At 40.4% G+C, this 23791-nt stretch overlaps 1 protein-coding gene across 10 annotated transcripts in view; it reads right to left on the reverse strand.

Annotated features, from left to right (window-relative positions):
• The window catches only part of MYOM1 (myomesin 1), a 154402-nt gene that overhangs the window by 36973 nt on the left and 93638 nt on the right, over positions 1 to 23791 (reverse strand). For all 10 annotated transcript variants that reach the window (XM_067015301.1, XM_059040824.2, XM_067015304.1 and 7 more), the window contains 5 exons: positions 23122 to 23243; positions 19326 to 19522; positions 9750 to 9876; positions 6137 to 6321; positions 1769 to 1883 (listed from right to left, as the gene is read on the reverse strand). In XM_067015301.1, the coding sequence (XP_066871402.1) occupies positions 1769 to 1883; positions 6137 to 6321; positions 9750 to 9876; positions 19326 to 19522; positions 23122 to 23243 (746 nt within the window). The remainder of the gene's footprint in view (positions 1 to 1768; positions 1884 to 6136; positions 6322 to 9749; positions 9877 to 19325; positions 19523 to 23121; positions 23244 to 23791) is intronic.

Genomic DNA, 23791 nt, shown 5'->3' on the forward strand with positions numbered 1-23791 from the left:
AGCAACTAGGCCCATGCGCCACAACTACTGAGCCTGCGCGTCTGGAGCTTGTACTCCGCAACAAGAGAGGCCGCGATAGTGAGAGGCCCGTGCACCGCGATGAAGAGTGGCCCCCGCTCGCCCCAACTAGAGAAAGCCCTCGCACAGAAACGAAGACCCAACACAGCCAAAAATAAATAAATAAATAAATAAAAATTTAAAAAAAGAAGGTCACTTCTGTCGTACCCGGTGCTAGAGGGTAGTTACAGGAGTAGATGAAAGAAGTTTATGAAGTAATAAGATGAAAGGGGCAGGTACTTCCTCAAAGGATACATTAGATATTCTTTTCAAGCAGCACGAAGTGAGAGCAGAGTTTTCTATGTTTACATTCTTTTCTCATCATAAAAACAAATATTACATTAAATATCTGCTCTTTATTTCAGTCTGAAAATAGGAATGGATTAAAGTGAGAGTGCTTGGACTAGAATGAATATAAACTTAAACTAACTGGTTAATACTTTTTTGTGTGTGTGTGGTACGCGGGCCTCTCACTGCTGTGGCCTCTCCCGTTGCGGAGCACAGGCTCCGGATGCACAGGCTCAGCGGCCATGGCTCACGGGCCCAGCCGCTCCGCGGCATGTGGGATCCTCCCGGACCGTGGCACGAACCCACGTCTCCCGCATCGGCAGGCGGACTCTCAACCACTGCGCCACCAGGGAAGCCCAATACTTTTTTTTAATCCTCTTTCATTTCCAGCGATTTCTTTCATGCAACTTTAATGAACTGAAATTTATAACTTTGAAAAGGAGATTAAATGACAAAATAAGTATTATATAATGATCTGAAACTACTTGCACAGTGAACACTGTAAACTTTGTTCACATAACAAAGGGAAAGACTGTCTTTCCTAGTCCAATCATGGCATCTTGAAACTGGGAAGTGAGGCTGCCTCAACTCTATAGATCATTCAATTAGGACCACTGTTAGTTTAATCCACGGGTCAGCAAACTATGGCTTGTGGGCTAAATCTGGCCCATTGCCTCATTTTGTATGGCCTGCAAGCTAAGAATGGTTTTTACATTTTTAAACAGCTTTTAAAAATAAAAAGAAGATTAATATTTCAAGACCTGAAAACTGGTTATAATTCAAATTTCATAATGCATGTAATGTATCATATTACATAATGCATATATCAAGCACAGTAAAGTTTTATTGGCACATAGCCATGCTCACTAATTTATGTATTGTCTGTGGCTGCTTTTGTGCCACAGCAGAGTTGAGGATTGTTACAGGGACCATATAACCATAGAGTTGAAAATGTTTACTATCTGGCCCTTCACAGAAAAAGTTTTCTGTCCCCTGGTTTAATTTAGTAGCTACAATTATATAAATCCTACTTTTGTTTAAGGATCATGCTTGCTACCTGGGCTGTTCCAGCTTCCTCTGTGATGGGAAAATATTCTTGTGGGAATTAATGGCCATAGTATAATAGGAATAACGTCCCAGGAATGTATGCTTTAAACAGTTGGTCCAGGAAGCATAATTTGATCAAGAACTTCCCTGTTTTTAAGTATTAACCAGAGTAGCCCTGGACCACTTCAAACCTGGCTCACCCCTGCCCTAAGGTCCTGTGATGGGGTAAATGATTGTCATGTCTTACGGTCATACTTATCAATCATTCGGCTAGCATACAGTGATGATCTTGAAAATGAGGAAAAGCATAGAAGTAAGGTTGAATGTTACTTTGGTATCTTACACAGATGAGATTAACGAAAAAGTAAAAGCCCACCTGGACGGGTTTCTGCCACAACAGGCCCAGCAAGGTCAGACGGCTTCCCGACACCTGCCTGGTTTACGGCTCGTACTCGGAACACATAGCTGACACCCTCTTTGAGGACTTGCACCTGGAAGAAGCAGGTATAGAAGTGATGGGTGCTTTGTGTCCTTTGAACAGAAGTGCCCTTCCTCTGTGGTGGTGATACAATTATACAGCACAAAGGGCAGAGGACTTGGGTTCTGAACTTCATTCTGTCAAAGACTGTGTGTGGCTTCAGCTAAGATTTTCTTCTCTCTGGACCATGTGTAAGTAGACATTTCCAAGATCCCTTGAAACTCAGATGCTGTTTCTTTTTTAGATAATTTAATGGCCACCAGCATCAGAAACAGAAGACTGATACAGGTATGCTTTAAAGGTGTTAGCCACCTTATTCTTTGGTCAAAAGACAAATTACAAAGTGCTCAGAAGAGCTTATATGCTGCCCTTTTTTTCCTGATCCTTTTGAGACATTCCATGAATAATTTCAGATAAAATTTCTGACAAGAGAGGGGAATTACAAGCATGGATCACAGATCATGGATCACTTTCCATTTGTTTAAAAGCATGTTAAAGCACTAGAACAAAAACAAACAAAAATTGTCCCTATAAATACAATACAGCTATTTCTCACTAAACAGACAAGCAGGGACTTCCCTGGTGACACAGTGGTTGGGAATCCACCTGCCAATGCAGGGGATGCGGGTTTGAGCCCTGGTCCAGGAGGATGCCACATGCCACAGAGCAACTGAGCCCGTGCTCCACAACTACTGAGCCTACACTCTGGAGCCCGCAAGCCACAACTACTGAGCCTGCATGCCACAACTACTGAAGCCCGTGCGCCTAGAGCCCATGCTCTGCAACAAGAGAAGCCACCACAATGAGAAGCCTGTGCACCGCAATGAAGAGTAGCCCCCGCTAGCTGCAACTAGAGAAAGCCCACGTGCAGCAATGAAGACCCAACGCAACCAAAAATAAATACATAAATAAATAAATTTTTTTTAAATGGTAAAATCTTTAAAAATAAATAAATAAATAAATAAATTTTTTAAAAATGGTAAAATCTTTAAAAATAAATAAATAAATAAACAGAAAAGCAATTGACATGATTGTGAATTTTAGTAATTTGTGAATAGCCAAATATATTCAAATTCCAAATCCTCACATTTTCAGTCATCAAGAAGATGTGGCTGAGGACCTATATTATATGTGTGCCACCAAGCTAGAGTTACAAGAGCATAAGAGAAGTAAAAAACATATATAATCTGTTTTTATATGACAGTCCCACTTCATAATTTTTTGTGACTTTCTTTGGGTTCAGCACAGTCTCATTAGTATTACAAATACTGTCAATATTTTACAAAAATTATCTTTTCCTTTTTAGAACATGTGACTTTTAAAAGCTATATTGTATTTTAAGAAGGAGTTTATTACACACAAAGGGCACAATTTTTTCCCATAGTGTTGTGATGGAGATTAACAGCCAAAATGGGATTTAAATCAAGCAAAGCTAGACTATACTTATTCAACTAAGCGAAGTGTTTGTGACCATATATTTAGATGAGCTATGTATTAAACTGTTGAGGTTTTAATCTAATTATTTAATTGTATTGTGTTTATGGTAACAGAATGTCACTACTTATATAGTGATAGCTTTCACTGGAGCTAATGGATTTTTGAAATGAATTTTAATCCGTAAATGAATACAGGCACAGGCTAAATGCATAAGAGTTTGATGTATTTAAATTCTATACTTATAAATAATGCCAGGCAACTGTGGATCTACAGAAAGGAACAGAAACATTTCCTTATTGTGATAAAAATAGACCAGTTGCCAGGTACCTGCCACATCTGCACCTGCCACTTAGGTAATATGTGGCTGTGAGTCAGATTTCTGCCAACACAGCACAGGAAGTGAATCCACATCCTAGTGTCTAGTCACTGAGGTGACAGGCACACCCCTCCACTCTTCCATCACCGCGGGGGCAATGACTGCTGGCTTAAAGCACTAGAGATGCATAATCTATATCCCTCACCCCTTCCAATTATTCAGTCCCTCTCACCACATTGTCTCAGCAGACTGTAATTACCAATCAAGAAGGAAGCATGAGCTCTGTTGGTTAAACCTTCTGGTGGATAGTAATGCATCTTTCACTCTCTCTAGGAACCCCTAGACACTCAGTGCTAACGTGAATGGGGGTGCTTCTGGCAGAAACCAGTTAGGCCATTATGTTCCAGTGCCATGGTGCTAAAATCTCCTGTTCCTGGAGCTATATGTCCTTTCCTCACTTAAATTTGACAGATTAAACTTTTTAACATGCACATTTTTTCTCCATTTCAGGGCTGAAACTTTTCTGAATATGAAACATCTGGAAAAGTGACTCACATCAAAATGGGTGGGGACTATAGGACATCTCTACTTTTCTTCTTTATGCCTTTACTGATTGAATTTGTCATCATAAGCATGCATCTGTTTTATAATCAGAAAAATCAGTAATTCTAATTTTGCTTTAAAAATTGTGGCCAGAGGCTTCCCTTGTGGCGCAGTGGTTGGGAGTCCGCCTGCCGATGCAGGGGACGCAGGTTCGTGCCCCGGTCCAGGAAGATCTCACATGCCGCGGAGTGGCTGGGCCCGTGAGCCGTGGCCGCTGGGCCTGCGCATCCGGAGCCTGTGCTCCGCGGCGGAAGAGGCCACAGGGGTGAGAGCCCCACGTACCGGAAAAAAAAAAAAAAAAAAAAACAAACTGTGGCCTAAGGTCAACTCTAAGGTCATTTCCTTACAGAAAGTTTGTCTCCTGGTTCGTGAGGGGCACTCAACCTCAGTCTCTCTCTTTCCCCTAAATTTGGCTTTCTTCTTCGTTTTTAAAAAAATGAGTGACATTAACCATTCTTTGATGTGTTTAAACTCCATTATTTTCTCTTCCTACTCATTTTTCCTGGGCTCTTGGTCCCCTTTGCTTGGCTTCTCACTCTCACTTGGTTTCCCATGAGTCGGGCTCCTGGGATCCTGTGCTATGGCAGATGGAGGATTTGGAAGTCATGCTGACCATAAGTACACACCACCACCATCTAGGATGTGTCCAACCTTTGTTTTACACTGGCCTTTCGGGATGTCTTTGTATCTAGAGGCCTCCTGACTTCTCTGGACAGCCAAACAGCAACCTAGGCTCCAGACCTTCCTTGACCTTTTCTCTTCCCCACGAAATGTGACCTTCCTTATCTCCTCATGGTTTTGTAAGGGGCTGGAGAGTTTACTGGCACGTGTGAAGCTGAGTTAATGGCATGTTGGATGTAATGGTTTAAGGGTCATCTCTCCTGGAGGGTACATTTACATTTTTTTATAGGGACCCCAGAGAGTGGCTTGCTGCCCTAACCCCAGAGAGTGGCTGACAAATGGTATGGACTTTAGTGGCAGGTTGACAAGAGAAATCTCTTAAATCAGGTATACTCTGAAAATCCTCCAAGGCCCACGCCCTGGATGGTGGCATATTCTGCCAACAGATAAGGCTGCACACTGAATGCACTGTGAAGCTTTCTGTTTGACTGTGGTCATACAGTCACACTTCATTGTACATAACAAGAACTGGAGTCATATTCCCCACAGTTTCTGAGGCCTTGTTGTAGATTCAGTGTCTCCAGATGCCACTGCTGACAATAGGGAGAAACATTCTTTTGAGATTTCCATTTGGTACTAGTGAGAGAGTCAGTGGCTAGAGCAGAACAGTCTCTGGCAGATAGAGTTAGAAACTGGTTCAGTTGGAACACTCTAGAGGAACCTGGAAGGCAGTGACGTGGAGAAGGGTGAAGACAAGGTCAAGAGTTGAGGCAACTCATCCCTCTGGCCCCTGAGAGCTCACGTGAGCACAGGGGTGAGGGGGCAGGGGAGGTAAGGCCGACCACGAGTCAAAAGGATCAGCAGTTAAAGGCTTACAGGCGTGAACTCTATGAAATTAACACCCTCAAATCAAAAACCACCCTCAAAAAAATTCGAGGTAGGAATGAGAAAGTCACCTTTTGGAGATGGTAACATCTTAAGACTGTAAGTAGCAAAAATGTGAGGTGGGTAAGTGGAGACGAGGAGGGATAGAAGAGGGAGGAGGGATATTTTCTAAAGCCAGGCAAAGGGATTTGGGTCAAATTACAAGCAAATTGTTTTAATCATCAGAAACATCCCCAAAACCTCACCACTGCCAAATGGAATCCTGCCAGGATCCCAACACATGACACAGACCAACGCTGAGATGCTCTGCTTTATCTCACTGACTTTAAAGTTAACCTCGTTAGAAGAAGCTTTTTTCTTTAAAAAACAAAATTTTTTTTCTCAAACTGCGAGCATCCTCTTACCCTCAGGTATGTGTTTTTCAGAGCCGCCTCATTGAGTCCTCGCCACTGGTCCTCTTTGGCACTGGCCTCCTTCATGTCCACAAAGTAGCCAGTGACCGGAGTCCGTCCCGAGTGGATGGGAGGCTTCCACTGCAGAACCAGGGAGGTTTTCCTGACTTCACTGTACTTGAGACTGTGCGGTGGTCCTGAGAGGGAAAGAGAGACTGATGCGTAACAATCATAATGGAGATAAGAAAACTCCAATATGTGTAAACCTAGAACCACATTTAAGGTCTTAAAGCTGAATCTGATGCTGGTATTCTTCTTTTGTAAAATCTACTACTCCCATGGAAACAGGTATTCTGTGCTCATTTCATATCAAGTTTCCTCAACAGCTCTATATCAGCCTATTAAGATCCTTTACGGGCAGCAAGTGGTTAAGGCCAGTTCAAGGTGCCCTCCAGCAGCTGGATGAAACCTTGCCCTCAGGCTGTCCTCAGGCCTGTGTTCCTCACCTTTTATCAGAACAGTTTAATTTGGTTGCAGATTCAGTTTCAGATTATTTTTGGATGACAATCTGAAAATGCCCCCAAATCTCAATTATGATGAAGAAAGCAACTCTCTAATGGCTTATGAATATAGAAAAACTATATATTGCAAAATATATATCCCTCCCTCACTGGAGGGATATCTTTCCCATAAAGCATATATCCCATATAGGGGTAAAAACAAACTACAATTGTGGTTACAAAGAACTTTCACCAAAACAAATACAATCAGTCCCATGGGCCCTGAATCTATGTTAAACCCTATCAGGTACTTTACATTCTTTTATCTCACCCATCCCCAAGACAATTAACAGAAAGCTCAGAGACGCCAAGGAACTTGCTCAACCTGTTCAGGAAGGAAGCCAAATACTTCCTGTGTGTGCTCTTTGCACTCTTGGGCGAGTCCCATCTACTCACTGATGGCCTGCATCTTTGCATGACTACCAGCTGCTAAGAAGGTGATAAAGTTATTTATTTTCTTTCTTTTTTTTAAAAGGATAAAGTCAGATTTGCACTTTATTTATTTAAATTTATTTATTTATTTATTGGCTGCGTTGGGTCTTTGTTGCTGCGCACGGGCTTTCTCTAGTTGTTGCGAGCGGGGGCTACTCTTTGTTGTGGTGCACGGGCTTCTCGTTGCTGTGGCTTCTCTTTGTTACAGAGCACAGGCTCTAGGCACGCGGGCTGCAGTAGTTGTGGCTCACGGGCTCTAGAGCACAGTCTCGGTAGTTGTGGTACACAGGCTTAGTTGCTCTGTGGCATATGGCATCTTCCCGGACCAGGGCTTGAACCCGTGTCTCCTGCATTGGCAGATGGATTCTTAACCACTGCGCCACTAGGGAAGTCCCTTTATTTTCTTTTCGCTTCCCTTTTTTTTTTAAAAAAATAACAACTGGTTTCTAACCAACCAATCGAAAGCACCTGAACTGATTCACAGTGGCCTGAGAGCCAACTACAAGCGCAGACTCCATCATGCTATGCTTTGGCATTTTGCAATTGATCACTCAGTGTTTTTTGGGTCCTTTACCTCAGCTTAATGGTCACTGGCAATGAGTCATCCTTGTCTCCTGATGATGCCTTCTGTGGAAATAGGTTTAAATAACACCAGTACCTTACCCTGGTGTGGAGTGCTCTGTTTTGCAAAGGACTTTTATGACCATTTTCCTGTGTCATCCTTAGGAGCCAGAGAGGCATCCAAACAGGTAGCACCAGCCCTTTCTTCCAGAGAAGGACCACTGTGCTGCTGCTTCCTACCCCCTCGTGTCTTGGAATGAGCAGACCTAGTTTCCAACACTAACTGCCACTTATTACCTGTGTGACCTCCTGGGTATCATTTAACCTGAGTCTGTTTCTTCATCTGACAAAATGTCCTAAATGCGCTCACCTATCATCAGGCTTTCTTGATTCATGGCTTGCCCAACACTTCTCAGTGAGTCAAGGGTGAATCTGGGAAAAGAGAGGCCGTGGGGGTGGAGGACTGCCCCGTGCACTTCTCCTCTGAGTTGGGAGCACTCACCCTGCAACCTCTTTTGCTAACTATATCTCTGTCTATCAAACCATTTTCCACAGGTCTGCTCAGAATTTCTTGGTCTGTGGTCATTCACATTTTAACTTTATTCAGGAATTGCAAGAATTAAAAAACAGACCCACTTTTGTGTAGGTGGCAGAAAGAACTTAAGAAATATCTCCGGCTTCAAGAAGGCGAAAAGAAAGCCAGTGTGTTTGCCTCTTGTATTAACTAAAGGTGAATGAACTCTTGAACTTCTCTTGAGTTTCTCTTGTAATCTTTTTATTCACACCTGATAGAGATGTGATGCAGATGGACGCTCACTAAGTGAAGGCAAAAAAAATGGTTCTCCAAAGGCACTAAGGTTGCAAATAGAGGAAGCGGGTGGCACTGGGGGCATGGCTGGGTCCACCCAGTGTGCCCAGTGTGGCCTGGTGTTTTAACGTGGTTGGAGCCAGTGCCGTAGCAGTTGTTATACAAGCTGAATATCCAACCCAAGTGGGAGAATTTAGTCATTCTGTGGCACTAAAGTATTTGGGTCTTTGAAGTTAGTGCCATTAGAAGCACAATAAAACCATCCACTAGGGACTTCCCTGGCAGTCCAGTGGTTAAGACTCCGCCTTCCAATTCAGGGGGCGTAGGTTCAATCCCTGGTCGGGGAATTAAGGGCCCCCATGCCGTGTGGTGAGGTCAAAAATTAAAAAACAAAAAGCAAAACAAAAAAAGCCCATCCACTGACTACGTTGCTAGTCTCTTAATGACTTAGTAAATTTGTTAATATTCAGTCTTTACATTTGTTCACTGTTGTAGCTGTGTAAGAGTTAAAAGCATAGGTAAATGTTTCTGGCTTCTCCTCACTTTCATCCCTGCCCTGTCAATCACCCTCTATGACAACCTCCAAAGGAGAGCATTTCCAGTCCGGTTCCAGGATCTTTATTGTGATGCAGAGTGGGGAAAAAGTTGACATAGAGAGAAAGGACTGGAGAGGTAAGTGGAGAGATATAAGAGGTGGGAGGCCAGGACTTAAGCCCTAGGCAGGCATGTTAGGTCCCCAGTATGTACAGAGAAGAGCTGGGAGCAAGGGAGGAGGAGACCACAGGAAGGAGGCCACAGAGGCTGAGGCTGAGGAGAAGGGGGAGGGAGGCTGATAAATGAGATGCTCCAGAGCAGTGGGAGAACGCACAACTCCGGAGTGCCGGAAGACATTTTTGAGAAATTTTGCTGAGGGATGTGAATTGGATGCCCTTTAATGGCCTTGAAGAAGAGAAGCAAAGATTAGCATTCCTTTTAAATAATCAAGTGGCAGTCAAACTGTGTGCTTCCGTCCATCCTACTCCATGCAGAGGCTGAGCTATGGGACTCTAGGATTTATTTGGAATATAAGAAATTTATACTCAGTTTTATATTGGTACCTATTGTTTCATAGTACTGTAGAAATATTTAATGTAAACACAAGGGGCTGAGAGAACTTGTCTCCCTTAGAAGCTGTATATGTAGCACTTAAATTTAGTTCCAGGTTGTAGGCTCCATTGGAAGAAACTCTGAGCCTCAGTGCTGAGACATAGTCTTCCTGGTTTACCTGGAACAGCAATGGTCCACTCTTCACATTTGAAGCTTGCGCTTTCTGCCGAGGGTGCTCCCAAGCCAGCGATGTTCATGGCTGCCACTTGGAACTGATATACCATGTTCTCCTTCAAGTTGCTAATCTGCAACATGGACAACATCATGGATAGTGAACGTTTCAGGTTTGTTTTTCTAGTGGTTCAACATTTTATTTATTTACCTCCTGTGTTGGACATACCCTAGGGTGACCCCCCCAATGAGTCACACCCTTCTGTAATCTCCCCTTGCATTGGGGTGAAACCTGAGACTTGCTTCTAGCCAACAGAACATGGCAGGGGTATTGGAATATGAGTCCTGTGATTGTATTATATCATATGGCAAAGGAGGAGGGATATTTCAGATGTAATTAAGATCCCTAATCAGTTGATTTTGAGTTAATCAAAAGGGAGATAGATTATCCTGGGTGCACCTGACTATGATATTGTGATTTATAATAAGACATATATATTTGGTTTTTGTCCCCATTCCTGGCACAGAGCTCCTAAAACACTTGGAATTTCCTAAGTGATGAGAGTTATAAAGTATCTTTTGTTGTGTTAATGAGGTGACTTTTGGAAAGCACCTAAGGATGGGAACTGGTTGCCAAGGGAACCAATCATGTGATTAGCGGGTGGGAACTTTCAGCCTCATCCCAGACTTCTGGACCTCCAGGGAGGGAAGATGGGCTAGAGATTGAGTTCAATCACCAATGGCCAATGATTTAATCAAGGGAGTCCATGTAATGAAGCCTCCATAAAACCCCAAAAGAGCAGGGTTCAGACAGCTTCCAGGCTGGTGAACACGTGGAGGTGCTGGGACAGTGGTGGTCCGGAGAGAGGATGGAAGCTCCATGCCTGTTTCCCATATCTTGCCCTATCAATCTCTTCTATCTGGCTGTTTCTGATTTATACCTTGTATAATAAACTGATAATCTGGTAAGCAAAATGTTTCTCTGAGTTCTGCGAGCCACTCAGACCTACAGCTGCAAGGAACTGAATTCTGCCAACAACAGTGAGCTTAGAAGAGGAACTCGAGTTCCAGATGAGAATGCAGTCCAGCTGAAACCTAGGTTGCAGCCTTGCGAGACCCTGAGCAGAAGACCCAGCTAAGCCGTGCCTAGACTCCTGACTCAAGGAAACTGTGATACCACAAACAGGGACAGTTTGTGATAGTTTGTTACACAGCAACAGAAAACGAATGAATGTACAGATGAAAATTAAATGAATTCTAATCTTGGAATCAAAATACTCAAATTCTTGTAATATTTCTGCTCTTTACTGAGTGACCTCATATTTTCTATATCCCTCAGTATGAACTGGGTTGTTGTGGGGGTAAATATATGTAGTAAAATAATAAATGTGAAAACATTTGCAAAATAGAAGTGATGGAATGTATTAATGTGAAAAAAATCCATGAACTAGGCTTTAAAAGAGGAGACAATGAGTAGAAGGACGTGCTCTCACTCCCTCTTGAAAGAACACCAGAATCACAACTAACTGCTGAACAATCATCGACAGGAAGACACTGGAACTCACCAAAAAAGATTCCCCACATCCAAAGACAAAGGAGAAGCTGCAATGAGACGGTAGGAGGGGCGCAATCACAATAAAATCAAATCCCATAACTGCTGGGTAGGTGACTCACAAACTGGAGAACACTTATACCACAGAAGTCCACCCACTGGAGTGAAGGTTCTGAACCTCACGTAGGGCTTCCTAATCTGGGGGTCCAGCAATGGGAGGAGGAATTCCTAGAGAATCAGACTTTGAAGGCATGCGGGATTTGATTGCAGGACTTCAACAGGACTGGGGGAAACAGAGACTCCACTCTTGGAGGGCACACACAAAGTAGTGTGTGCATTGGGACCCAGGGGAAGGAGCAGTGACCCCATAGGAGACTGAACCAGACCTACCTGCTAGTGTTGGAGGGTCTTCTGCATAGGTGGGGGGTTGCTGTGTCTCATGGTGAGGATAAGGACACTGGCAGCAGAAGTTCTGGGAAGTACTCCTTGGCCTGAGCCCTCCCAGAGTCTGCCATTAGCCCCACCAAAGAGCCTGGGTAGGCTCCAGTGTTGGGTCGCCTCAGGCCAAACAACCAACAGGGAGGGAACCCAGCACCACCCATCAGCAGACAAGTGGATTAAAGTTTTACTGAGCTCTGCCCACCAAAGCAACAGCCAGCTCTACCCACCACCAGTCCCAGCCATCAGGAAACTTGCACAAGCCTCTTAGATAGCCTCATCCACCAGAGGGCAGAGAGCAGAAGCAGGAAGAACTACAATCCTGCAGCCTGGGGAACAAAAACCATATTCACAGAAAGATGAAAAAGGCAGAGAGCTATGTACCAGATGAAGGAACAAGATACAACCCCAGAAAAACAACTAAATGAAGTGGAGATAGGCAACCTACCAGAAAAAGAATTCAGGGCTTCCCTGGTGGCGCAGTGGTTGAGAGTCCGCCTGCCGATGCAGGGGACACGGGTTTGTGCCCCGGTCTGGGAAGATCCCACATGCTGTGGAGCGGCTGGGCCTGTGAGCCATGGCCACTGAGCCTGCATGTCCAGAGCCTGTGCTCCACAATGGGAGAGGCCACAACAGTGAGAGGCCCACGTACGGCAAAAAAAAAAAAAAAAAAGAATTCAGAATAATGATAGTGAAGATGATACAGGAGCTCAGAAAAAGAATGGAGGCAAAGATTGAGAAGATGCAAGCAATGTTTAAGACCTAGAAGAATTAAAGAACAAACAAACAGAGATGAACAACACAATAACTGAAATGAAAACTACACTGTAAGGAATCAATAGCAGAATAACTGAGGCAGAAGAATGGATAAGTGACCTGGAAGACAGAATGGTGGAATTCACTGCCACATAACAGAATAAACAAAAAAGAATGAAAAGAAATGAAGACAGCCTAAGAGACGTCTGGGACAATGTTAAACAAAACACAACATTCGCATTATAGGGGTCCCAGAGGAGAAGAGAGAGAGAAAGACCTGAGAAAATATTTGAAGAGATTATAGTCAAAAACTTCCCTAACATGGGAAAGGAAATAGCCACCCAAGTCCAGGAAGCGCAGACAGTCCCATACAGGATAAACCCAAGGAGAAACATGCCGAGACACATAGTAATCAAATTGGCAAAAATTAAAGACAAAGAAAAATTATTGAAAGCAGCAAGGGAAAAACAACAAATAACATACAAGGGAACTCCCATAAGGTTAACAGCTGATTTCTCAGCAGAAACTCTACAAGTAAGAAAGGAGTGGCATGATATACTTAAAGTGATGAAAGGGAAGAACCTACAACCAAGATTACTCTACCTGGCAAGGATCTCATTCAGATTCGATGGAGAAATCAAAAGCTTTACAGACAAGCAAAAGCTAAGAGAATTCAACACCACCAAACCAGCTCTACAACAAATGCTAAAGGAACTTCTATAAGTAGGAAACACAAGAGAAGAAAAGGACCTAAAAAACCCCCAAACCCAAGATAACTAAGAAAATGGTAATAGGAACATACATTATGATAATTACCTTAAACGTGAAAGGATTAAATGCTCCAACCAAAAGAAAAAAGCTTGCTGAATGGATACAAAAACAAGACCCGTATATATTCTGTCTACAAGAGACCCACCTCAGACCTAGGGACACATTCAGACTGAAAGTGAGGGGATGGAAAAAGATATTCCATGCAAATGGAAATCGAAAGGAAGCTGGAGTAGCAATGCTCATATCAGATAAAATACACTTTAAAATAAAGAATGTTACAAGAGACAAGGAAGAACACTACATAATGATCAAGGGATCAATTGAAGAAGAAGATATAACAATTATAAATATATATGCACCCAACATGGGAGCACCTCAATACATAAGGCAACTGCTAACAGCTATAAAAGAGGAAATTGACACTAACACAATAAAGGTGGGGGACTTTAACACCTCACTTACACCAATGGACAGATAATCCAAACAGAAAATTAATAAGGAAACACGAGCTTTAAATGACACAATAGACCAGATAGATTTAATTGATATTTATAGGACATTCCATCCAAAAACAGCAGATTATACTTTCTTCTCAAGTGCACATGAAACATTCTCCAGGATAGATCACATTTGGGTCACAAATCAAGCCCCAGTAAATTTAAGAAAATTGAAATCATATCAAGCATCTTTCCTGACCACAACGCTATGAGATTAGAATTCAATTACAGGGAAAAAAAAAAGTAAAAAACACAGACACATGGAGGCTAAACAGTATGTTACTAAATAACCAAGAGATCACTGAAGAAATCAGAGGAAATCAAAAAATACCTAGAGACAAATGATAATGAAAACACGATGATCCAAAACCGGTGGGATTCAGCAAAAGCAGTTCTAAGAGGGAAGTTTATAGCTATACAAGCCTACCTCAAGAAAGAAGAAAAATCTCAAATAAACAATCTAACCTTACACCTAAAGGAACTAGAGAAAGAAGAACAAACAAAACCCAAAGTTAGCAGAAGGAAAGAAATCATTAAGAACAGAGCAGAAATAAATGAAATAGAAACAAAGAAAACAATAGCAAAGATCAATAAAACTAAAAGCTGGTTCTTTGAGAAGATAAACAAAATTGATAAACCATTAGCCAGATGCATCAAGAAAAAGAGGGAGAGGACTCAAACCAATAAAATTAGAAATGAAAAAGGAGAAGTTACAAGAGACACCACAGAAATACAAAGCATCCTAAAAGACTACTACAAGCAACTCTATGCACATGAAATAGACAACCTGGAAGAAATGGACAAATTCTTAGAAAGGTATAACATTCCAAGACTGAACCAGGAAGAAATAGAAAATATGAACAGACCAATCACAAGTAATGAAATCGAAACTGTGATTAAAAATCTTCCAACAGGGGCTTCCCTGGTGGCGCAGTGGTTGGGAGTCCGCCTGCCGATGCAGGGGACAAGGGTTCGTGACCTGGTCCAGGAGGGTCCCATGTGCCATGGAGCGGCTGGGCCTGTGAGCCATGGCCACTGGGCCTGCGCGTCCGGAGCCTGTACTCTGCAACGGGAGAGGCCGCAACAGTGAGAGGCCCGCGTACCGCAAAAAAAAAAAAAAAAAAAAATCTTCCAACAAACAAAAGTCCAGGACCATATGGCTTCACAGGTGAATTCTATCAAACATTTAGAGAAGAGCTAACACCCATCCTTCTCAAACTCTTCCAAAAAATTGCAGAAGAAGGAACACTCCCAAACTCATTCTATGAGGCCACCATCACCCTGATACCAAAACCAGACAATGATACTACAAAAAAAGAAAATTACAGAAAATTCACTGATGAATGTAGATGCAAAAATCCTCAACAAATTACCAGCAAACAGAATCCAACAACATTAAAAGGATCATACACCATGATCAAGTGGGATTTATCCCAGGGATGCAAGGATTCTTCAACATACACAAATCAATTTATGTGATACACCATATCAACAAATTGAAAAATAAAAACCATATGATCATCTCAATAGATGCAGAAAAAGGTTTTGAAAAAAATTCAACACCGATTTATGATAAAAACTCTCCAGAAAGTGGGCATAGAGGGAACCTACCTGAACATAATAAAGGCCATATATGACAAACCCACAGCAAACATCATTCTCAATGGTGAAAAACTGAATACATTTCCTCTAAGATCAGGAAAAAGACAAGGATGTCCACTCTCGCCCTAATTATTCAACATAGTTTTGGAAGTCCTAGCCACGCAATCAGAGAAGAAAAAGAAATAAAAGGAATACAAATTGGAAAAGAAGAAGTAAAACTGTCACTGTTTGCAGATGAGATGATACTATACATAGAGAATCCTAAAGATGCCACCAGAAAACTACTAGAGCTAATCAATGAATTTGGTAAAGTTGCAGGATACAAAATTAATGCACAGGAATCTCTTGCATTCCTATACACTAATGATGAAAAATCTGAAAGAGAAATTAAGGATACACTCCCATTTACCACTGCAACAAAAAGAATAAAATACCTAGGAATAAACCTACCTAGAGAGACAAAAGACCTGTATGCAGAAAACTATAAGACACTGTTGAAAGAAATTAAAGATGATACCAAGAGATGGAGAGATACACCGTGTTCTTGGATTGGAAGAATCAATATTGTGAAAATGACTATACTACCCAAAGCAATATACAGATTCAATGCAATCCCTATCAAATTACCAATGGCATTTTTTACAGAACTAGAACAAAAAATCTTAAAATTTGTATGTAAACACAAAAGACCCCAAATAGCCACAGCAGTCTTGAGGGAAAAAAACAGAGCTGGAGGAATCAGACTCCCTGACTTCAGACTATACTACAAAGCTACAGTAATCGAGACAATATGGTACTGGCACAAAAACAGAAATATAGATCAATGGAACAGGATAGAAAGCCCAGAGATAAACCCATGCACCTATGGTCAACTAATCTATGACAAAGGAGGTAAGGATACACAATGGAGAAGAGACAGTCTCTTCCATAAGTGGTGCTGGGAAAACTGGACAGCTGCATGTAAAAGAATGAAATTAGAACACTCCCTAACACCATACACAAAAATAAACTCAAAATGGATTAGAGACCTAAATGTAAGACCGGACAATATAAAACTCTTAGAGGAAAACATAAGAACACTCTTTGACATAAATCACAGCAAGATCTTTTTTGATCCACCTCCTAGAGTAATGGAAATAAAAACAAAAATAAACAAATGGGACCTAATGAAACTTAAAAGCTCTTGCAAAGCAAAGGAAACTACAAATACAAACAAGATGAAAAGACAACCCTCAGAATGGGAGAAAATATTTGCAAACAAATCAACGGACAAAGGGTTAATCTCCAAAATATATAAACAGCTCATGCAGCTCAATATTAAAAAAACAAACAACCCAATCCAAAAATGGGCAGAAGACCTAAATAGACATTTCTCCAAAGAAGACATACAGATGGCCAAGAAGCACATGAAAAGCTGTTCAACATCACTGATTATTAGAGAAATGCAAATCAAAACTACAATGAGATATCACCTCACACCAGTTAGAATGGGCTTCATCAAAAAATCTACAAACAACAAATGCTGGAGAGGGTGTGGAGAAAAGGGAACCCTCTTGCGCTGTCGGTGGGAATGTAAATTGATACAGCCACTATGGAGAACAGTATGGAGGTTCCTTAAAAAACTAAAAATAGAATTACCATATGACCCAGCAATCCCACTACTGGGCATATACCAGAGAAAACCATAATTCAAAAAGACACAAGCACCCCAATGTTCATCGCAGCCCTATTTACAATAGGCAGGTCATAGAAGCAACCTAAATGCCTATCTACAGACGAATGGATAAGGAAGATGTGGTACATATATACAATGGACTATTGCTAAGCCATAAAAAGGAGTGAAATTGGGTCATTTGTAGAGATGTGGCTGAATTTAGAGACTGTCATACAGAGTGAAGTGAGTCAGAAAGAGGAAAACAAATATCACATATTAATGCATATATGTGGAACCTAGAAAAATGGTACAGATGAAGTGGTTTGCAGGGCAGAAATTGAGACAGATGTAGAGAACAAATGTATGGACACCAAGGGAGGAAAGCCACGTGGGGTGGGGTGGGAGGGGTGGTGGTGGTGGTGGGATGAATTGGGAGATTGGGATTGACATGTATACACTGATATATATAAAATGGATGACTAATAAGAACCTGCTGTATAAAAAAATAAAATAAAATTCAAAAAAAAATCCATGAACTATATAAATAATCCTTTGAACATTAAAAATGCTTAATAAATGGAGGTACTGATGGAACCAGCTGCGTTAACAAAGTTTACCTACTGTATGATTTAAGCCAAGACATATCTGTATCCATGATCCAGTCTACACCTGATTTTATCATGAAGCTGGGTATCCATAAAAGGGACAAAAATTTTGACCCTTATTTCACATAATACACAACATTTATAGGTAAATTAATAACTTAAATGTAAGTGGCAAACTGTAAAGCCTTTAGAATATAATCTATATAGCACAGTCCCAACTGGGGCCATGGCTTTCAGGATCCCTGGACTAGAAGGCATTTCTTAAAAAATAAAAAAAAAGGCCCAGAAATCGCTAATGACACAGCAAATGTTGGTAAATCTGACTACAATAAATTTGACAAGAAAATAGGTGTAGTTCACCATAAGGAGAGGAGAAGTCTAGCCAATGAGATGATATAGGCAACTTACATAGCCAACAAGGATTTATGCTCAAAATATTTAAAGAACTTCACAAGCCAATAAGAAAACTCATTAGAAAAATGGGCAAAAACCTTGTTAGGCATGCTATGAAAGATTTCAAAATGGACCATAAACACAGGAAAAGATGTTCAGACTCATTTGACACCCAGATTGTCAAAACAGGAAAAGTGTGAACACACCAAGTGCTGGAAGGTTGTGGAGTGATGGGAATTCTCATACTCTTCAGAAAAACAGCAGAGAATTATGTGGTGAAGTTGAAGATAAACAAGACTCTCTGGACTAGCAATTTTACTTGTGGGTAATAACCTAGAGAAACTAGTGCACATATGTGCCAGCAGGCATGTACAAAGAATGTTCATAGCTAAATTGTTTGATATGGCTTACAATGCCCCATGTCAATCAATAATTGAATGGGAAGGTCTACTGTGAGATGGTCATATATGGAATACACAGCAATAAAGTCAGAGCTACTCGTACCAACGTGGAAGAATCTTAAAAATAAAATTTTGTTTTATGTATTCTCAGTATGCGTGTGATATTTCATAAATATTAGATGTTAAGTTAAAAGAATGTGACATTGAGTTGGGGAAAGCACCATTCCCCGGGCCTCACCCTGCTCTTGCTCTCACGGCTTGGGGTTCTGTGAGGGACAGGGTGGTGACTTGGGTCTAGCTGACGATGCTGTAAAGAGGGGAGCCAGTAGCTATGGTAATAGTGAGACCCCTCAGGTGCTCTGAGGTGGGCCGAGCAGCGAAGGCCCACATGTAGCAGGGAAACTCGTGGGTGGACACGTGAAGTGCCCCTTTGTGGCTATCAGAGCACTATGACAGGGGCCACTTCACAGAGGGCAAGCTGAGTCTGGCCATCAGGTCCATGTCCCTTTATTCTTCATGATTTGAACATTGAAAGTTAAAAATCCAGAGTCATTTGGATTCTGCGACTCTTAAAACTAGTAGCATATTGTTACAGATACTTTGTAAGTTAATTTTTGTAAAAAACATAAGTTTTCATAAAAAGTATATATTTCATACTAAATATTCGAAGAAATTATGTTTATGTGTATAAATCAGAAAATACACATACTGCCTGGTTAGCCAAAATACTTCTGTTCATCTTTGTATATTTGTCACAAAAGTCATGTCACTGCAGGCAAAGAACACTGGAGAAATGACAGGAATCATTGACAAGGTGCTGGGCATGTGCATGTATGTGCCTGTGTGTGCATTGTGTGCATGTGGTGTGTCAACAGAAATATGACACCCCGCACTACTGAAGGCCACACACTTACCTTATATGCCTCATCACTGACAGCTTTGATGTTGGCTTCTCTCCATCTTCCTGGTACCCCGTCAATTACTTCTCGATAGTTCACATAATAGCCCGTAATTTCAGCCCCTCCAGTCTTATCTGGTTGCTTCCATCCAAGAACCATTGAGTCATGAAAACTTTCAAGACAAGTGATATCATAGGGTGGAGATGGTGCCGCTGTTGCAATATGAAGAGCTCATGAGTGGACAGAAATGCTTCTATGATTCTACCTGCATCAAACTGTCTCATTGGTCCCACGCATGAGGGCACTAGGTCCTGTGGTGTAAAACTAAAATGTGACACCGGTTAAGTAACTTAGCATCGATTTGGTGTGTGAGGAAAAAAACTGACACACAGTAAAAACGGCACCGCAATTATTACTTCAAAGATAAAAAGAACCTGCCCCCTCCACTCCCAAGGAGGAATAAGTTTTGAGATACTAACAGCAAAATGTTACTATTTCTAACAATATCCTGAAAATATAATTAACAATATCCTGAGAAATGATCTGTTCCCCAAAAGAAGAAAAATTTTTCCCAAGATATATACTTTTGTTTCTTTTTTTCAATACTTTACATATCTTTATTGATTATTTTTCATCCTACTTTGTATATCTCAACTCTAAATTTTAGGACAGAGGTACATGCTACCTCTTCATTCCTAAAGCAATAGCATGAAAAAGTAAGATATTTTTGTTTCTTTATGTGGTTTTGTTTTCATTTGCTCCCTGAGGAAAATGACATATGTGTATCAATTTCTGCCTTGATTTGCTTATTAAGAATTTCTATATATTTCCAAACAGCATTTCACCACTCAGGTACATGTACACTTGTGAGACCTTACAACTATATAGGTTCTGTCTACACACAGAAAAAAATCATATACTGGAGCTCAGCTAAATGCAATGTTAAAAATTTTTTTAAAACACAGGAACAATCAGCCGTGTGATTTTTCTCTTAGTATAATACTTTTTGCTGCATTATTTTAAACCTGATGCTGGATTATTATTCATATGGCACAAAATACTACATAGCTGCCACTGTGTTTATTAGTGCTTAGTCAGAAAAATATTTGGATGTTGTTTTAAAAGTCTTTCTTCATTTATGTGGATTTGCTGATGAAACTTTCACTCAACTACTGAAATTATGTTTTTTTGGTAAAGAAAGAAAGAGTGGGGTGGTGGAAAGAAATCCACTAGATGTGCAATAACATTAAAAAGAATTTTCTGAATATTTATTTGGATTATCAGAGATAAAGGAACTATCTCATTCTTATTCAAAAAGATTATCAGGACAATAAAGATTTTAAAAAATAAAATATGTTTTTTCTCTCTTCACCCCATCACCAACCTCCTTCATTCTTTACATTTTAAAGAAGAGCTTTCTTACTCTCTCTCTCTATTTCAGAGCAATGTTGAATATAAACTCTCAAATGAATACCCTATCTCATCTTGAGTTGAAGGGACAAATAAAGGTGTCAAAAAAGTAGAGAAGGTTACAGAAGTGAGGGGTGGGATATATATAGGGGATGGGTGAGATGCATGATGTGATTTACCAGTATATGCTTATCATTTCATTTTTGTTTGATAAGAAAAACATTGTCTCCTAGAATATATAAACAACAAATACCAAATATCCTAATCAGAAAATTCTGATTACTGATAATTAGTCTTTCTATTCTAATTCTGATTAGGTAATTAGCCTTACTGATAAATAGTCTTAAGTAAATCAGTTCTGGGAATGTGGATCATATATAATAGAATATGTGATTATAATGCCCTGTTAAACTTTTCATGACAACTCAAAGAGATATTGTTTCTTATGTTTATTTGAATTAAATGTGACGGTAATTTGAAAACCTTAGGATGAAAAACAGAAGTTAATAACTATGATCCTGATAAAATGTTACTTTTTTGTGAAATATTTTTCCTATCCATTTATTACCAAACACGGATATTTCGAAAGACCTCCCATAGGCTATGAGTATCAAATCCTTCTCCTCTCATATCAAACTCTCTCAGCAAAATGAGGCCAAAGGTGTGTCTGCTTGTTAAACCGAAGACTCTATAACCAAATTACTTTAAATATTCTATTGTCATTAAGCACAATGAATTATGTGTCAAAGCCAAATCCCTATAAAATTACTTTCACAACTCATTAAATAAAAGTATTACAAATGGATAACTGAAAACATAAAATTAAGAATGAACACTGATGAAAGTGAACACAGATGGAAGAAGGTGGTCTGGACAATGAGAGGTGAGGACACTGATGGAAACAGACAGGATGCTTTTACTGTTTCAACTCTCACCTAGATCCTTCTTTTTCAGAGGGTCAGACTTACTTTTCCCCTTAAGAGCTGCTTTCTGTAATGGTGGGGAAAGCTCTCCCTGAACTGTTTCACTTACTTTACTCACTTCTGTTTGGCCCAGGTTGTGAGAGCTACTGGGTAGTGAAGGTTTGTTAAGTTTGCTACCAAGCAAAGGTATCTTTCTTAAAAGTTGGCTGCGAGGTGTCCTGCATGCCTCCCCTGGACTCTGTTACTCCACCTGGTGTATCACTCAGTTCAGGCCACACAACTGGAGACACTCCTCCCCCGACAATTGCCAGATAACAACAGAAACACTTTGAACCAGGACACAGTACAGAGTGCTCTTACTTCATAGAACAAATGAGAAAAACATTAGCACCACAAACAGAACAAAAGCAATCTTGGTTTAACAGAAATCACTTGGCTTTGCAAGAAATATGGAAGGCATACCTTTCACATAACTTACACCAAGGAAGCATTTCAACATTTCCATATTTTCGAAATAGAAGAAATGAGAACAAAAAAAACACAGACAGAACAGGAACCATTTTGATTTGCAGGACCCAAGTAAATATAAGAACAAGCACTTCTCAGACATTTCTTGAGAGAGCTCCATTATTCAACAGAATGGGGGAAAAAAAGGACCATAAAGTACACAGGAGACAAACATTGAAGATCTTGATTATATAACAATTAGAGTTATGTACCTTACTGATATAGTAATGGTCTGTACCTCCCAACTTCAAAGACACATATTCACTATGTCCTTATAATACAAACATACTCTAAGGAATGTCAAAAAGTAATATGGGGTGCTAACTGAAGACAACTGATATTAAATAATCTTTCTCTTTAAATACGTGCTACTACATCACAGATTTCAATTTAATTGCCCTGAAATACGTGGGTCCCTTTCCCACCTTGAGATTGGAAGGTACATCACTGTACATACATATAATTACTTTATTACTGGTTTTATTCTGTTGGTTACTTTGCCAGCAGAGATGAAACATATCAAGCAACCACACACGTCTCGCACGAATTTTAGCAGTTTATAAAAAGCAGGTTAATGCGCTGTTACTGAGAACAAGCCAGGCTCTGCCGCAGATGAAACACCTTTTAGGTATGAGATGCTCTGTGTTACGGGTGATATACCCCCTCATGGAATTGGATGGCACTTCATGTTCCCGGGATGAGCACGAAGTTAGAATGGAGATTCACACAATGGGAAATATCTGAGGAAACTTGGACTGGTGAAGATGAAAAGGCTACAGATGCACAGAATCTGGATAAGTGATGAAGATCTGTAAAATGACAGCTACGGAAGGTTAGAGGTCACCTGGAGTCAGAGACAATGATCATCTGAGGATGGAATCATCGAGCAATATTACAAGTTTTACACAATTTCCAAAGAGGATGGTATCTTTCGTTGTAACTTAGAAAAATTCATTTTTCTAAGAACTTACCAATAGCAGCTTTTACTTCGATTGCTTCTGAATCTTGTGAATATTCACTAAGTCCAGCTGCGTTAACTGCTCTGACCCGGAAAATATAACTCTGACCGGTAGTCAATCCATGACAAGTAAACCTGAAAGGAAAGAAAGTTAAAAAAAACTTTCCCAGGAGGAAGGTTAGGGAAGTTGATCGTTAGCTTAATGGAATGATCTGGCTTTATGAAAATGATTCATTTTTTAAAAGGAAGAAAAAGATGTAGAGAGATGCAGGTAACATATGTACATTGAACAAGAAGGCACCTCAGGCAATTTTCTAAATTCACTCTGTCAAAGAATGAAGAGTCTAGCTTATCCCCTGAACAAACACTCTACCCTTTTGAGCCTTTGTGTGCTTATCAGTAAAATGCAGATAATAACACCTACATGGTAATTTTTGTGTGAAGATTGACCATTAAGTATATATAGCACCAGGGGGGCGGGGAGGGATAAATTAGGAATTTGGGATTAACAGATACACATTACTATATATAAAATAGATAACCAACCCTTGTTTATCTATTTGTACTATATAGCACAGGGAACTATATTCAATATCTTGTAATAACCTATGACAGAAAAGAATTCGAAAAAGAATATAAATTAAACAGAATCACTTTGCGGTATACCTGAAACATTGTAAATC

Source organism: Kogia breviceps, chromosome 15 (assembly GCF_026419965.1).
Source record: "Kogia breviceps isolate mKogBre1 chromosome 15, mKogBre1 haplotype 1, whole genome shotgun sequence".
Lineage (NCBI taxonomy): Eukaryota > Metazoa > Chordata > Mammalia > Artiodactyla > Physeteridae > Kogia > Kogia breviceps.